Genomic DNA, 17,648 nt, shown 5'->3' on the forward strand with positions numbered 1-17,648 from the left:
CATTGTTATCTACATAAAATACATAATTATCTACACCAAACACTATCATTCTCTAAATCAAACTCATGGGCCATATCGTGCTCCCAGTGCAATGTGCGTAGCTATGCTCTTTGCTACCTTATAATCCATCGATAACCAATTTTCACGGCTTGTGCCCGGGTTGTAAAATTTCTCCACCAAACAACATCATTCTCTACATCAACCACCCTCATTCTCTACATTAAACACTCTCATTCTCTACATTAAACACCATCATTCTCTACATCACCCACCATCATTCTCTACATTAAACACCTTAAATCTCTACATTAAACACCTTCATTCTCCATCAACTTTCATCATTTTCCACTAAACACCATCATTTAACACTAAACACCATAATTGTCCACTAAACACCATCATTTCACAACAAACACCATTATTCTCCACCAAAGACCATCATTCCACAAAAAACACCATATATTAGAAGGAATGTTCTATACCAGTTTTAATACAAAATACGTAATACCTCAACATCTCAGCATCACAGTATTCATGAGTAAGTGAAATTTCGTTAGAATCTTTTACTGCACACCAGAATTCCAATTACACAACTCCTGAATATACAAACCAGGGCAGTGTTTGGCTGTAAAACCCATGTTCCATACGGTTCTCCAAGGGTTTTGGAGATGAATCTGGAAGTCTATAGGCTGTCAGGTTCTAGACTGTAGTGCAGTGGCTGTGCAGTAGTGGTTAGCCATGCTGCTGATTCCTGATTAGCGTTTTAATGCATAGGTGGTGTGACAAACTGTGCGTGGCAGGTGGACAGCTACCTGTCCGATCAATTCTGCACACAGGCCGGTCTGTGACGGGTGATGCAAACGCAAAGTGACGTTGTGTGACGGCTAGTCAAAAGAGCGGCAGCGACAGCAGGACACCGCAGAGCCGCCATGAATATTTAATACAATATACAGGAGAAAAACTAGCAGCACTGGAAAAAGCCAACTGGAATAAAACATGTTACCTTATTCCTGTTCTATCCTGCTGTAGCATACGTAGCTATATGTGTATGTATTCAGGACTCTTCCAGTTATTGTGTATGTTTTGGCAGCGGTGGCGATTGTGGTTAAAGTGGATGGTGTGGTGTAGTGGTTATTGTGTATGATTTGGCAGGTTGGTGACAGGGTTAATGTGGACAGTAGATGGTGTGGTATAGTGGTTATTGTGTATGTTCCAGCAGGGGCAGTGATGGGGTTAATGTGAACAGTGGACGGTGTGGTATAGTGGTTATTGTATGCAGGAGTAGTGATGGGGTTAATGTGAACAGTGGAAGGTGTGGTATAGTGGTAATTGTGTATGTTCCAGCAGGGGCAGTGATGGGGTTAATGTGAACAGTGGACGGTGTGGTATTGCGGTTGTTATGTATGTTCCAGCAGGGTCAGTGATGGGGTTAATGTGGACAGTGGACGGTGTGGTATCGCGGTTGTTATGTATGTTCCAGCAGGGGCAGTGATGGGGTTAATGTGGACAGTGGATGGTGAGGAATAGTGGTTGTTATGTATGTTCCAGCAGGGGCAGTGATGGGGTTAGTGTGTACAGTGGATGGTGTGGTATAGTGGTCATTGTGTATGTTCCAGCAGGGGCAGTGATGGGGTTAATGTGAACAGTGGATGGTGTGGTATAGTGGTCATTGTGTATGTTCCAGCAGGGGCAGTGATGGGGTTAATGTGAATGGTGTGGTATCGTGGTTAATATGTATGTATGGGGTTAATGTGAACAGTGGACGGTGTGGTATCGCGGTTGTTACGTCTGTTTCAGCAGGGGCAGTGTTGGGGTTAATGTGGACAGTGGACGGTGTGGTATCGCGGTTGTTACGTCTGTTTCAGCAGGGGCAGTGTTGGGGTTAATGTGAACGGTGGACGGTGTGGTATTGCGGTTGTTACGTCTGTTTCAGCAGGGGCAGTGTTGGGGTTAATGTGAACAGTGGACGGTGTGGTATCGCGGTTGTTACGTCTGTTTCAGCAGGGGCAGTGATGGGGTTAATGTGGACAGTGGATGGTGTGATATAGTGGGTATTGTATGCAGGGGTGGTGATGGGGTTAATGTGGATGGAGTGGTATAGTGGTTATTATATATGTATTAATAGGGACATTGACACTTATGATCACACTTATAATCTGATCAGTGTATATCTGTCACCACTAACAGAATCGCGGGCCTGTAGTGGAGTGAGGCCCGGCCAGGCTTGGCCCAGTGTGTGTGTGTGTGTGTGTGTGTGTGTGTGTGTGTGTGTGTGATGGAGTTGGGTGAGTAAAACAATAATTTAAGGCACTATAATGGACTGGCTGTTGGCTCCAGCTCAGAGGGGGTATATCCGTCTGAGTCCAGCATGGCAACCCTCTATTTTACAGTTGTCTACAGTAGAGCAATGTGGTAATTAACGTTGGGGTGTGAATATGTGTGTGCGTGTGTGTGTGTGTGTGTGTGTTCATCAGAGTGAATAAGATTTATAAAAAGTTCAGCTTCTTTCTATTTAGGTTTGATGAATGAATTTCATGTCTAAACCTGTTGTTGCTCACACACACTTGTTGGTATTTTAACACTTTTCATAGTTTCACTCACTACCATAGTTTTATACTGTAGTTACATTACACCAAGTACTATAGTTACACCAGTACAAAGTAAATTATTCACACTTTACCAAGTCTGTAATTACACTACATCAAGTACTATAGTTACACCAGGACAAAGTACTGTAATTACACTATACCAAGTCTGTAATTACACTACATCAAGTACTATAGTTACACCATACAAAGTACTGTAGTTACACTACATTAAGTACTATAGTTACACAAGGACAAAGTCAAGTATTTACACTTTACCACTTCTGTACTTACACTACATCAAGTACTATAGTTACACCAGGACAAAGTACTGTAGTTGCACTATACCAATTCTGTAATTACACTACATCAAGTTCTATAGTTACACCAGTACAAAGTACTGTAGTTACACTATACCAGGTCTGTAATTACACTACATCAAGTACTATAGTTACACCATACAAAGTACTGTAGTTACACTATACCAGGTCTGTAATTACACTACATCAAGTACTATAGTTACACCAGTACAAAGTAAAGTATTTACACTATACCAAGTATGTAATTACACTACATCAAGTACTATAGTTACACCATACAAAGTACTGTAGTTACACTATACCAAGTATGTAATTACACTACATCTAGTTCTATAGTTACACCATACAAAGTACTGTAGTTACAATACACGAAGTACTGTTTTACACTACACCAAAAACAGTATTTACACTATATCACATACTGTATTTACACTATACCAAGTACTGTATTTACACTATACCAAGTACTGTAGTTACACTATACCAAGTACTGTAATTACATTACATTAAGTACTGTATTTACACTACACCAAAAACAGTATTTACACTACACCAAGTACTGCATTTTCACCATACAAAGTATTATAGTTACACTACACCAAGTACTGTAGTTACCTACACCAAGTCTGTAGTTACACTATACCACATTAGTTACAATGCACCATATATCACAGTAACTTTACAAAAAACATTTCATAATTATGCTATTTAGGTAAAAAGTTAGGTGTGGTAGAGCACCAAGCCCCACAGTTACACTACACCAACTGAACCTTCATATTCATAATAAAATGCACAATGTGGATAAAACTACAAGTGAGAAGTGGTGAATATGAAATTGTCAGAATGACTTTTGCAATCACAGAATAAAACCTGTGTTCTAAGGGTTAACGTAAATCCGAGCGCTTTCTCGTAGAGAATCAAATAACCTGGGAAAGTGATTTGTTACTTTTCCTCCTTCATGCATGATGCATGCAATCACCGCGCCGCTGGGCTGCTGAACGGAGCTGTGCTGAATCCTGACCTCATTGCCGAGCTGCTGATTGGTGAGGCTGGCACCGCGGCAGCTGAGCTCCAGCTTCTGCTCAGCCTGATTAAAACCAGCCTAAACCCTAAACCCTCACCCCCTCCAGTTTCAACATCTCACACTGTGTTTACAATACCACGCAATACTTACTTACTTACTGGCCACTTTAATAGAAACACCTGTAATGTGCACTTTCACTGGCCACTTTATAAGAAACGTTTACCTTGTACCTACTTATTAGCCACTTTATTAGAAACACGTACTATCCTGTGCTTTTACTCATTGGCCATTTTATTAGAAACACCTACAACAACTTGTGCTTAATCACTGTCCTAGTCCTTGTCATTTCTAACTACATACATGATAAAAACATCTACTCCTTGTATGTATTATTTAACCACTTCATTAGGAACACCTACTTTTAACTTGCTCATTAGCCATTTTATTAGGAACACACAGCTTGTATTTTCTCATTAGCTTCGTTACTACGGAAACCCGCCTTGTCTTAACTTATTAAATTGAGTATAACTGTGCAGTAAATCATGCTAGCACGATTAGCATCTTGTTGCATTAGCCGGGCCTCCTGCCAGGCTCGGTATTAAAACCTCAATATGTTCCTCTGAGCTAATTTCATTTAGCGCCACTCCGGCTCCCTCGCGCAGTCCGTACAGGAAGTGAGGCTGGCACAGAGGAGCTCCGGTCCATCATATTCCGGCCGTGCTGGCTGTGAGGCGGCAGCCACTGCCGCCGCTGCACCGGCGGCTGCTGTCACTTCCCAGAGCAAACAGCAGCAGAGCTAAATGAATGGAAAATAAGGCCGTTATCAGCTCTGCCATGACACAGATCTGCACAGCGCAACACGACGGGTGCGTCACTCTCGCAGCTCGCAGAACGCACAGATCCAGGCTTTTTAATTGCCACCATTTCCTGACACCAGACTCCCTTCAGCACCAGTCAATGCCAGTGAATGCAGCTATATTTAGCTTATGCCTACGTGCAGTTCTGAATAGCGCAGCAGCGTGCAGCTGGACGGAGCCGCGTTCAAGAAAAATCTGACAGAAAATCTCATTTGTAGTGTCTCAAACTCTCTGTACTGCAGGTTTCAGATGGTTTAAGGTGGCTAGAAAGCTGGACATCCATGTGAAAACACTGAATACTGTAAACCAGCTTGTTAAACAAGTTTTAAAATGTCTAGTTATGGTCTCTAGTATGAATAAATGCCATGTGAGCCGTTTTTTTTTTTTTTTTTTTGTGAAAAATATGCTCAGGTGTTTCTATTAAGCCCTGCTCTACTTCACTGAATTAGAGTTCTCTGAAGAAAGACAGCATTTGGCTCCCTTCACCTCTTCCCTGCGGACCCACCAACCACCCCCCCCCCCCCTCCTTGACACCTCTACAACAGCGCTATAAATAAAAAGCCCGGATTTTCTGGCATACCACAGCAACCTCTTACTCCTAAGTGCTAGAATGTTTCTGGATGGTTGTTGTGGTACTCCACACTGTTACCCACAATTAGTTTGAACTCAAATAAATATATGTGATTTATATAAAATTGGATATTTCCAATTTCCATCACTTTACAACTACTTTGAGTTAGATGAACATTTGTGGCCACGTTTATATTTATATTATATAACTAATATCTTTGAGTTGAATCATCAGATTTTAATGTATTTTTTTCGCGCAATATATATTTGCATACTGGTTCCAGAGCCTCTATTGGAACCTAAGTACCAATAGAGAAGAGAGTCCACGCAGGTAACGCTGTATAAAACGCATTCAGCTAAAACTGAGTTTCCCTTCTGCAGCAGACAGCTGTATTAATCAGTTGATCAATTTGAATATGAAATTTGATTATAAAACTGTAATTTATCTTTTTAACTCTCTCAGGTAGTGCTGTATGCTTTTAGCAGTTTCTGCACTAAAGCTTGAATCTACTGTTCAGTGAAGGACAGGAAAAGGCCTTAAAACTCTGAGAATATGTTGATTTGTTGATGTAAATTGTATGTGTAACAAAAAAAACGAGTTAATAACATTGTAAAGCACAGAAAAAAAAGCTTTTTTATCTGTTTGAATGAAATATGAGAAAATAACCTATAATTATTCTTTTGGCAAGAAAACATACAAATCATACTAGCTGATGTAAAAGAAAGGTAATATAAAACTGGAATAAAGGGATAAATAGCATTTTAAATAGAGGCATGAAAATTAGATTTTTTTGTGTGTTTGAGTGACATGACAAATATAGAATTAATATTATGCAAATTCTGAAATTGTAACTAAACATTGAACATTGAAATATTGAACAATTCTGAATGCATATCTAGATTGGCCCCCCAGTTGACATGATCTTTACCTTCACTGTACTTAAGTAACATCACTTATTATTTAAGTGAACTCATGAATAATACAGGCTTGAAGTACAGGTGGTACTCCATTGTAAAAAAGTAAAAAAGGACCAACTTCAGATGCTGAACACGTCTCAGCTGATGGACAACATTTAAATAAAGGCATTGTTTGTTGAACCAGTCCGGGTTCTTGAAGGACAGGGTCTACAGAGGGGGTGTGTTGAGTACTGGCGCCGTATTTGTGTATGAATGATGGCTCCCAGAACTCATTTAGTTTCTTGTTCACATTTAGAATGGAGGAAGGAAGCGTTGACGTCGCAGCGTCGCTGTGCCTTCCCTGCATTCATTACGTCTGAGATGAGCTGACAGAACAATGAGAGCTATTAAACGTGATAAATAAATAAACAAATAGGTCAGGAAATAAACACAGACTGGCGGAGGCAGCGCACTTTCACTCGCCCTGATTAAGTGCCCTTCATTTCTGCACTGAGTCAATAAACGTCTAAAATTATTACAAACACAAAGTCAAATGATTTGGAAACATGAATGAAATGATTTCTGCGTTTCTGCGTCAGTTATAATAGAGTGCAGACGTAGACACACTCAAATACAGAAACAGAGCGAGGCTTAACTATGAAAATAGGTGTTAGTATAGTAAATAAGTTGCACTGATGGGTGTGGAGGTTTGAAAGTGAGGTGTGTTCAGGTACATTTTTGATGTGTTGCTATCTTGGCAGTGGAAAACACAGGTGCACCACTGACTGAAATGAACCTAGACAACAGTGATTAGTCAGCCGTCCGATCATATCTCATCCATGCAGGAGTGGCGTGTGCATTTACCTCAACAGTAAACAGAATAAAGAATAAAATATCATTGCTGTTCCCGTAAATGAGCTTCTGGAGTAGAACGCGCAGGTCAGTATCCTCAGTATCCTTGTGCTTGGACGCACAAAAGTGCTGTGCTGTTAAGATACCAACGCGCCAAAGTCAGAGCTGCTTCTTAGAGGAAATGACATCTGATTGGAACATCCAAAACACCCATGATGAATTAAGAGAATTAGTACATGTCTTTTGTGCCTTTGGAGCTGTGCAAGGTGTATTTTTTTTATCCTCACGATACCAAAGACACTCAGACCTGCCCTAAATCACGCTGCGTGATACGCCAGTGACTGGTGCACTATAGACCACTAAAATAGGCCCATAAAAATAGGAACAGGTGCATATCAACAGTATCAATAAGACTGAAGTGGAAATATGGAAATTGGGTGTGGCATAACTATAAAATTAGGTGCAGACATGGTGTAACACTTAAAAAAATATTATTTTAGATGTAAAGATTGGTGTCAGAAGTGGTTCAATTCGTGTTGTGTTAACTAAATATGGCCACTAAAATGTTTTATAACTATAACTAGATTTTAAAAATATGACTTTTGAATTATGAATTATAATTTTTTTATGTAAAAGAAATATAGTGTCTTGCTTGCAGTGTTGCAATATATTGTGATTTATTGAATCATGACTTCAGTATTGTCATATGTATTGTATTGCCAATATACATGTAAATGTAAGTTCTTTCCAGTATACATCTTTAACTAGTGACACTGGGTGTAGATCTACAGTATTGTTACTGTATTGTAAGGGGAAAGTATATATTGTAACTTACGTGGTATTTTGTTGAGCTCGTTCATGAACTTGTTTTTGAGTTTGGAGAAGGCCTCGTCTTTCGGACCCCCGGCTCCGGGCACGGCGGGCTCTGACATGTTGGTGCGTGTTTCGGGCCCGGTGGTGGGGGCGGGGTTTCCCACCCGAGCTTCCCTTTTACTCATGGCTACAGCAGCCAGGCAGCAGCTGAGAGAGAGAGAGAGAGAGAGAAAGAGAGTTTGAGTTATTTATAATATATATAATATATCATTTAAGTATTTATTACATTAAACACACAGTAAGTCTGCTCATACTATTATGTTTACTACATCTAATACTGCAACTATGATAAATATTACTACCACAACTACTGTAACTATATACAGTACAACACTAATAATAACATTACTACTATTACTACTACAGCCACAGCTAATAATACTATTACTACTGCTATAAACTGCACTAATATTAGTAATGTATATTTATATTATAGCAGTAGTTATAGTATTATTAGTTGTAATTATAATTTGTAATGAATTACCTACACCAATGCTATTGCTGCTCCAGCAACAACTAATAATACTAGTACTGCTGCTATAAATTACCTACAATAGTACTATTACTATTACAATGACAACTGCTACTATTACTATTAGCTCCACGGCTACTACTATTACTACTACTTCTGCTATTACTAGAAATAATACTACAACAACTGCACATACTCATACTTATATTACTACTACTGCAGCTACTACAACTACTGCCACTATTAATCCTTTAACTACAAATACTACAATTACAAATACTATTACCACTTTTACTACTACAACTACTACAATAAGTGCTAGCATTACTTCTTTTACTAGAACTAATACTTTATAGTACTTTATTAGTACGAATATATGGAGGACCAAAACTGCCAAAATTAAAAATAAATAAATAAATAAAAACGTAAGTAAATCACTCAATAAAAGTAGCATGGTGATAAAAACGCTAAGGAATAAATATAATTAATATAAAAATAAATATACAAAAAAAATAATATCCTAATAATTTGTTATTAATGGGTTTCTTTATTACCATTTTTTTTAAATTTACTTTTATTTATTTACATAACTATTTATTTCTGCATTAATTTATTTCCCGCTTTATTTATTTCTGCATTAATTTATTTCCCAATATATTTATTTAGGTTTTTTCTTTGTCCTTATATGATAATGAAGGGGGAGTTTTTTTCACGTACAGGCTTAGCAATCAAGCCCAGAGGGAGGGGAGCTGAAATGTCGGGGTGAAGTTCAGTATTGGATCTGCTCAAAGAAGCAGCTGCTCTCCTCAAAGAAATGGATTATAGTCTGTATTACAATCTAAATGATCTTTATTATATAATCTCCCACGTTACCAAAGTAACCACCAAATCTGACATCGATCAACCTATAGGAATGCTGAGACACCGTGACATCATTGCTGGACAGCCCCTTCATTATCATATAAGGACAAGGAAAAACAGAAAAAAATAAATTGGAAAATAAATGAATACAGAAATAAATACATTGAGAAATAAATAAACACAGAAATAAAATAACGGGAAAAAATTAATGCAGAAATAAATAGTTATGTAAATAATAAACAAATTTAGAAAAATTAAACAATGTTAATTGAAAAACCCATAAATAACAATTTATTATGATATTTATTTTTATGTATATGTATTTATTTTGATATAATAATTAGAATAATTCTTTACCGTTTTAGTCACCATATTACTTTGAGTGATTTACATACATTTTTATTTATTTATTTATTTTTAATTTTGGCTGTTTTGGTCCTCCATACGAATATTACTGCAACTAAAAAATATCACAACTACACTCACAAATACTATTTTTACTATTACTACTATAACTGCTAATATAAATGCTAGTATTAGAACTTTTACTAGAACTATTAATACTGCTAATACTGCAACTATTTTTTTTTTCTTTTTTTTGCAAGATGATGGCGCGCAGTAGTGCAGCGGCTTCTCACGCTCCTAGCGAACACCCTATTTTGAGCTGTTTTTACGTCGGTTCTGAACCCAACTTTACGCGCCCCACGCATGTGAGTTACAGCAGAACCGAACTTCTGAGGATTAAGGACAGTTTGGTCAGTAAAACAGCAACTATGGACAATAATATCCGAGCTACGCTGGGCGAGCTGCAGCTCCTCCGCGCTCCGGCGTGGGGGAGCGGATCGCTGCAGACAAAGGGCAAGAGGAGGAGGCGGTGCGAGCGGCGTCAGAAGAGAGGAAAACGCGCTGGGGTGCTAGCCAGGCTAAAGGCTAATGCTAACCGACCCCCGATTCCGTCGCTTTTCCTCTCTAACGTCCGCTCTTTGGATAACAAGCTGGACCTGCTGCGGCTGAGGATGAATGTTTCTGAGGAGATGAGGAACTGCACTGTGATTTGTCTCACGGAAACCTGGCTGAACCAGACCATGCCGGACTCAGCCTTCCAGCTCGCCGGCCGGCAGCTCTTCCGAGCGGACCGCAGCCGGGAAAGCCCGGGGGGCGGCTTGTGCGTCTACATAAACAAAGGTTGGTGCACAAACTGCGTGTTGGTAAACAGCCACTGCTCCGAGGCGACAGAACAGCTGACTGTAAAGTGTCGTCCTCACTATCTGCCTCGTGAGTTTTCGGCGGTGTTCGTGATTGCTGTTTACATAGCACCGGATGCTAATGCTAACAACGCGCTGAAGGAGCTTTATGACAACATCAGCTCGCTTCAGAACAAGCATCCGGACGCGTTCTACGTGGTAGCGGGGGATTTTAACCACGTAGAACTGAAGAACACGCTGCCGAGGTTTTACCAACACGTGAACATTCCAACGCGAGGTAATAACACGCTGGACCGTGTTTACTCCTCTGTGAAAGACGCTTACAAAGCCTTCCCCCGCCCCCACCTCGGGCTATCGGACCACATCTCCATCATGCTGGTCCCCGCATACCACCCCCCACTGCGACGCTCAAAACCCACACAGAAAACCATCACGGTGTGGCCCAGTGACGGCGCCGCTGTGCTGCAGGACTGCTTCGGCTGCACAGACTGGCAGGTCTTCAGGGAGGCTGCTGAGTGTGAGGGGGAGCTGGATCTGGAGGAATACACATCTGCTGTTCTCGGGTACATCAGCAAGTGTGTGGAGGATGTCACTACTACCAAGACTGTGACTTGCTACCCGAACCAGAAGCCCTGGCTGAACGCAGAGGTGCGTTCCCTGCTGAAAGCCAGGGATGCTGCCTTCAGATCTGGAGACTCGGATGAACTCAGGAGGGCTAGAAGAGAGCTGACTGCTGGAGTTAAGAGGGCAAAAGCTGCATATGCTCAGAAAATCCAGGGACACTTTTCCTCCCAGGATCCACAGAGCATGTGGAGGGGCATCAAGTGCATCACGGACTACAAATCTAACGTTGCACAAAGCTCCAAAGACCCATCCCTGCCTGAGGCTCTCAACACGTTCTACGCCCGCTTTGAGAACCCTGACACACCCCCCAGCACCAGACTCCCACACTCACCAGGAGAGGAACCCCTCAGCGTGACACCAGCAGAAGTAAGGAGGACGCTGAGGAGGATTAACCCCCGGAAAGCTGCCGGCCCGGACAACATCCCCGGACAGGTGCTAAAAGACTGCGCAGACCAGCTCTCGGACGTCCTGGCCGACATTTTCAACACGTCCCTCATCCAGGCAGCTGTCCCCACTTGCCTGAAGACCGCCACCATCATCCCGGTCCCCAAGAGCTCCACAGTGACAGGTCTGAATGACTACCGGCCAGTAGCCCTCACTCCGATAGTCACAAAGTGCTTTGAAAGACTGGTTCAGACCCACATCAAAGCCACCATCAACATCACTGTGGATCCACACCAGTATGCATACAGGAAGAACCGATCCACAGAGGATGCCATTTCCTCCGTGGTCCACACTGCCCTCACCCACCTGGAGCAGAAGGATTCCTACGTTCGGATGCTCTTTGTGGACTTCACATCTGCTTTCAACACCATGATTCCTCAGACACTGATAACCAAACTCTCCTCACTTGGACTGAGCTCTTCCCTGTGCAACTGGATCCTAGACTTCCTGACCAACAGGCCGCAGTCTGTGAGGATTCACAACATCTCCTCCCCCACTATAATCCTCAGCACTGGCTCCCCTCAGGGCTGTGTGCTGAGCCCCCTCCTGTTCACACTGCTCACATATGACTGCTCACCTCTCCATCCAGGCTGTCATATTGTGAAGTTTGCGGACGACACGGCAGTGGTTGGATGCATCACAAACAGAGATGAGTCCAGCTACAGGCAGGAGGTGGAACACCTGGAGGATTGGTGCAGAGAAAACAACCTCTGCATCAATGTAAAAAAGACAAAGGAGATGATTGTGGACTTCAGAAGGGGCAAGCATTCCCACCTCCCCTGCACATTGGAGGATCTGCGGTGGAAGTGGTTGACAGCTACAGGTACTTGGGTGTGCACCTGACCAGCAACCTCACCTGGAGCAACAACACTTCCACTCTGGTCAGGAAGGCACATCAGCGGCTCTACTTCCTCAGGAGGCTGAGACAAGCTGGACTCGGGAGCGTAGTCCTCACCTCCTTCTACAGATGTGTGGTGGAGAGCGTCGTGTGCTCCAGCATCAATGTGTGGCATGGAAGCTGCTCTGCTGCAGACAGGAAAGCTCTGCAGAGGGTGGTGAAGGCTGCACAGAGGATTGTTGGAGTTAGCTTCCCCAGCACCACAGACATTTACACCTCCAGGTGCAGGAAAAGGGCCACCTGCATCAGGAAGGATCCCACCCACCCAGCACACGCACTTTTTGTCCCACTCCCCTCAGGCCAGAGGCTGCGGAGCATTAAGTGCAAAACAACAAGACTCAGAAACAGCTTCATTCCGGAAGCTGTAAGACTCTTAAACTCCACTTAACAACACACTGCACTGACACCAAGGACAAATTACTGTTTACTGTTTACCAACATGGTCACTTTACTTGCACTGAGACACTTTATCTCCACTGCTCTAATTCACATTATCATGCTGCTATAGCACACTTGCACTCTGGACTTCATGTTGCTGAACCTTCTACTCTCTATTTATTTTTTTTATTCTTGGGATATTTATCTATCTATTTTGTATATTCTATTTCTTTTACTGTATTCTTTTTTATCTATATATCTATTAATAACAGCTCTTTGGGTGTAAAACTGGATCGTGAGATCACAATTTCGTTCCACCTCATGTACCACATGTGATGCGAATGACAATAAAATCTCCTTGAATCCTTGAATCCTTGAATACAAATACTGAAACAACTCAAATCACAAATCCCAATACTACTATTACTACTTCAACTACTACATTAGTGACACTGTTATTACTTCAATGCAACTACAATCACAATTACTGTTACTACAAATACTACTCCTAATACTACTACTTTTAGCAGCACTATTTACTAATTCTACTACGACTACTACTACCACTGCAACTACAAATGCTGCAAATACAATCACAAATACTGTTGCTACGAATACTATACTACAAAAGTACCACTATTGCTCCTTTTTACTACAACTACTACTATAACTACTGTTATTATTACCACTACTCCCACTAAAATACTACTACTACAAATGCTATTATTGCTACTACTTGTAATAGTAGTGGTGAGAGCAGTGATGGTTAGGGGATGGGTGTGTGTGTGTGTGTGTGTGTGTGTGAGACCTATGCTCTGTTATATACTGTATGAATTAACACAGCTGTGTAAACACCACGTGATCATAGCACGAGGACTACACCATCTTTACACCCTGCCTGACACTGGAACACAGGTACACAGGAACACAGGAACACAGGTACAGAATCATCTACTCTTCTTCTCCACCCACCGCCTGTCATTCACAGGTATTCCTCAGGTAAACTAACCTAATAATCCTGGACTCCTCACACACTGCTCTCTTACACACTCCACTGGAGTGATCACACACTTTATACACTCTTTAGAGTGATCTCCCACTGTGCTTGTAAACACTCTGCAGGAGTGATCAGGAGTGTGCAGGAGTGAGTTCTGCACTTTTATTTGAATTATTCTTACTCAAAAATGTTTATTTAGAGTTGATTACATTCTACTTTTCCACCATCTGTGATCTAAGTATTGGCAGTGTGTGTGTGTGTGTGTGTTTGTGTGTTTGCTGTAGACACAATAGATCTTGTTATTGCTGCTCTTCTGGGCAGGTTGTCATCATCATGCTCATGTTGCGATGGCAACAGCAGGGATAATGGCTCATAGTGCATATGGAGTGTGTGTGTGTGTGTGTTAGTTGTGCGATTTGTGTACATGTGTGTGTTTGACTTGACTACAGTGGCCAGTAGGTAAGGTAAGGTAGGTGTTTCTGATAAGGTAAGGTAGGTGTTTCTGATAAAGTGGCCAGCGGTAGTACAGCAGGGTGTGGCTGTGCTGTTTTGCCATATACAGTGTCTGCTGAACCCTTAGCCCTCTGATAAAGTCAGGGGTTAAAGGTCACGCTGCTTTGAGATGCTGTCCAAACCAATCAGCAGCTCAGAACCGCCACCAGCCTCAGAGTCGAACCAAGTGTGCAGAAGGTCAGTTTTGTACCAGGAGCAACCTGACCACAACCAGAGAGAACCAGAACCATGGGATTTGGTTGAAAGTACAGGATAAAGTTTCAGTACGGCATCCTACGGCACATTTACCTACAGATGTAGCAGCTGGGTCTGTAGATCCTGCTCTACACTCACACTGAAGCTGAAGTCCCAGCTGCTCACATAAATACTGAATTGCTGATAAATCTGGAGACCAGGCAGAATAAGAAAATGGAGACACACAGCTCTAGAAAAACGATGAGATTTTTTGATTTTACCAAATTGAAAATCTCTAGAATATAATCAAATGGGAGATGGATGATTACAAGCCATCAAACCAAGCTAAACTGCTTGAATTTTTGCACGAGGAGTGGCATAATGTTATAAAAAAGCAGTGTGTAAGACTGGTGGAGGAGCCAAGACGTATGAAAACTGGGATTAAAAACCAGGGTTATTCCACCAAATATTGATTTCTGAACTCTTAAATCATCATGAATATGAACTTGCTTTCTTTGCATTATCTGTGGTCTGAAAGCTGCATCTATTTTGTTATTTCAGTCATTTCTCATTTTCTGCAAATAAATGCTCTAAATAACAATACTTTTATTTGGAATTTGGGAGAAATGTTGGTCGTAGTTTATAGAATAAAACAACAATGTTCATTTAACCCAAACATAAACCTATAAATAGCAAAATCGGAGAAACTGATTCAGAAACTGAAGTGGTCTCTTAATTTATTCCTGGGCTGTATATTTATATTATTTATATAGGTAGACAGGGAGAGAGAGACATAAAGAGAGAAAGAGATAGAGACAGAAAGAGTGAGTGAGAGAGAGAGAGAGAGAGAGAGAGAAAGAGTATGGCTGGAGGAGGTTTCACCATCCTCAGGTCTAACAGAAGCTCCTGGTGACACTTGAAAAGAGTCGTGCAGTTTCAGGAGCTAAGTGGCATTCTGAGCATGTGGGCGGCTGGCAGCCACACTGAACTCTGGGTAGGTTGTGGACAGAGTGTGTGTGTGTGTGTTTGGTCATGTGCTCTCTCTGAATAGCGCTAATGCACACCTGTAAAGTTTGGGCGCTCTCTGCGGAGTGACTCACGGTTTTACATAAAAAGCCTCAACAGAAAGGCTGTAATTACCCTCACCCTGCAGGAGCTACAGCACAACCACCATTAGCTACATTAGCATTCAACACTAACAACACTACAAAACCCCCCAATTCACTCAAAGAACAATCACGCCCTAGGGGGCGATCAAGATCACTGAGTAACCATTACCAATTAGCAACCAACTGTTGGTCTCAAAAGATCACTTTGCTAAATAAAACATCAAGAAACACCATCATTCAGCACCAAGCACCTTCATAATTATTCATTAAACTCTATTATCATTTTTCATCAAAGACCACCACATTCTCTATCAAATACCACAATCATTTAGACTCAAATATGAACATCATTCCTTACCAAACACCATCATTCTTTACCAAACTTCACCATCATTGAGGGACAAAACCACAATCATTCTCCACCAAACAACACCATTATTCTTTATCAAACACCACCAACACTCACCATCAAACAAGGCTAACATTCTATATTAAAACCATCATCATTCAACATCAAATACTAACATCATTCTCTTCCAAACACCATTATTATTCAGGAAGAAACAGCATCATCATTCTCCATCAAACACCACTATTATTCTCTATAAAACTTCACAATTATTCGTCACCAAACACCATCATCATTCTCTATCAAACTCAGCCAACATTCTCCATCAAACAACACCATTATTCTCCATCAAACACCACCATAATTCTTCATCAAACACCACCAACATTCTCAGTTAAACACCACCATCATTCTCTATCAAAACCACCATAATTAAACATCAAATACTAACAACATTCTCCACCAAATATCATCATTATTCTCTACCAAACACCATTGTTATTCAGCAACAAACACCAACACTCTCCTTCAAACAAGGCCAACATCCTCTATCAAAACCATCATAATTCAAAATCAAATACTAACATAATTCTTTTCCAAACACCATCATTATTCAGGAACAAACACCACCATCATTCTCCATCAAACACCACTATTATTCTCTATAAAACTTCACCATCATTCGTCACCAAACACCATCATCATTCTCTATCAAACTCAGGCAACATTCTCCATCAAACAACACCATTATTCTCCATTAAACACCACCATCATTCTTCATCAAACACCACCAACATTCTCAGTTAAACACCACCATCATTCTCTATCAAAACCACCATAATTAAACATCAAATACTAACAACATTCTCCACCAAACACCACCATTATTCTCTACCAAACACCATTGTTATTCAGCGACAAACACCAACACTCTCCATCAAACAAGGCCAACATTCTCTATCAAAACCATCATCATTCAAAATCAAATACTAACATAATTCTCTCCCAAACACCATCACTATTCAGGAACAAACACCACCATCATTCTCCACCAAACACAGCCAACATTTCCCATCAAACGCTACGATTCTCCACCAACCAGCACCATCACTCTCCACACTACACCAACATTGTTTTCCATCCAACACTGACAGCATTCTTCCGATACCACTGGTGGTGTCTGGCTAGAATTGTTCATGAGAACAGACAAACCACTCTGGCGGAAATCCACAAATCACTGGATTTCTGGAATCCAGAAATCATTCTTTAGCTTCAGCATGGGGCATGGCAAAAGTCATGGGACATAATACTAGTTTCTAGATGGAGATGGTGTGTTAGAGTTGTGAGGAGCATTAAAGCATCTTCAGCTGCTCTCTGGGGAACTCAACCATACAGCTCTTATCATATCTCCATTTCAACTGCAGTCAATACTCGCCCTTTCTCCACCTTCCCTACGCCCTTCAGGCTACTGCTGAATGATTCATCACACGCACACACACACACACACACACACACACACACACACACACACACACACACGCACACACTCATGCAAACAGTTATTTACTGATGTGCCAAGATAATACAACTCAGCGGTGACCTTTAACACAATGGCTGGAGAAGATCTGCTCTCCTATTGAAAATAA

The 17,648-nt window shown here is 41.2% G+C and overlaps 2 protein-coding genes across 5 annotated transcripts in view; one reads left to right on the top strand and one right to left on the bottom strand.

Annotated features, from left to right (window-relative positions):
- rps16 (ribosomal protein S16) overlaps nt 1-17,648 on the top strand; it is a 1,145,183-nt gene that overhangs the window by 344,432 nt on the left and 783,103 nt on the right. The window lies entirely within an intron of this gene.
- Nucleotides 1-17,648, bottom strand: part of syt1a (synaptotagmin Ia) — a 409,759-nt gene that overhangs the window by 83,088 nt on the left and 309,023 nt on the right. For all 4 annotated transcript variants that reach the window (XM_022671494.2, XM_022671493.2, XM_049473918.1 and 1 more), the window contains one exon: nt 7,941-8,125. In XM_022671494.2, the coding sequence (XP_022527215.1) occupies nt 7,941-8,103 (163 nt within the window). In that variant the 5' untranslated portion in view covers nt 8,104-8,125. The remainder of the gene's footprint in view (nt 1-7,940; nt 8,126-17,648) is intronic.

Source organism: Astyanax mexicanus, chromosome 2, assembly GCF_023375975.1.
Source record: "Astyanax mexicanus isolate ESR-SI-001 chromosome 2, AstMex3_surface, whole genome shotgun sequence".
NCBI lineage: Eukaryota > Metazoa > Chordata > Actinopteri > Characiformes > Acestrorhamphidae > Astyanax > Astyanax mexicanus.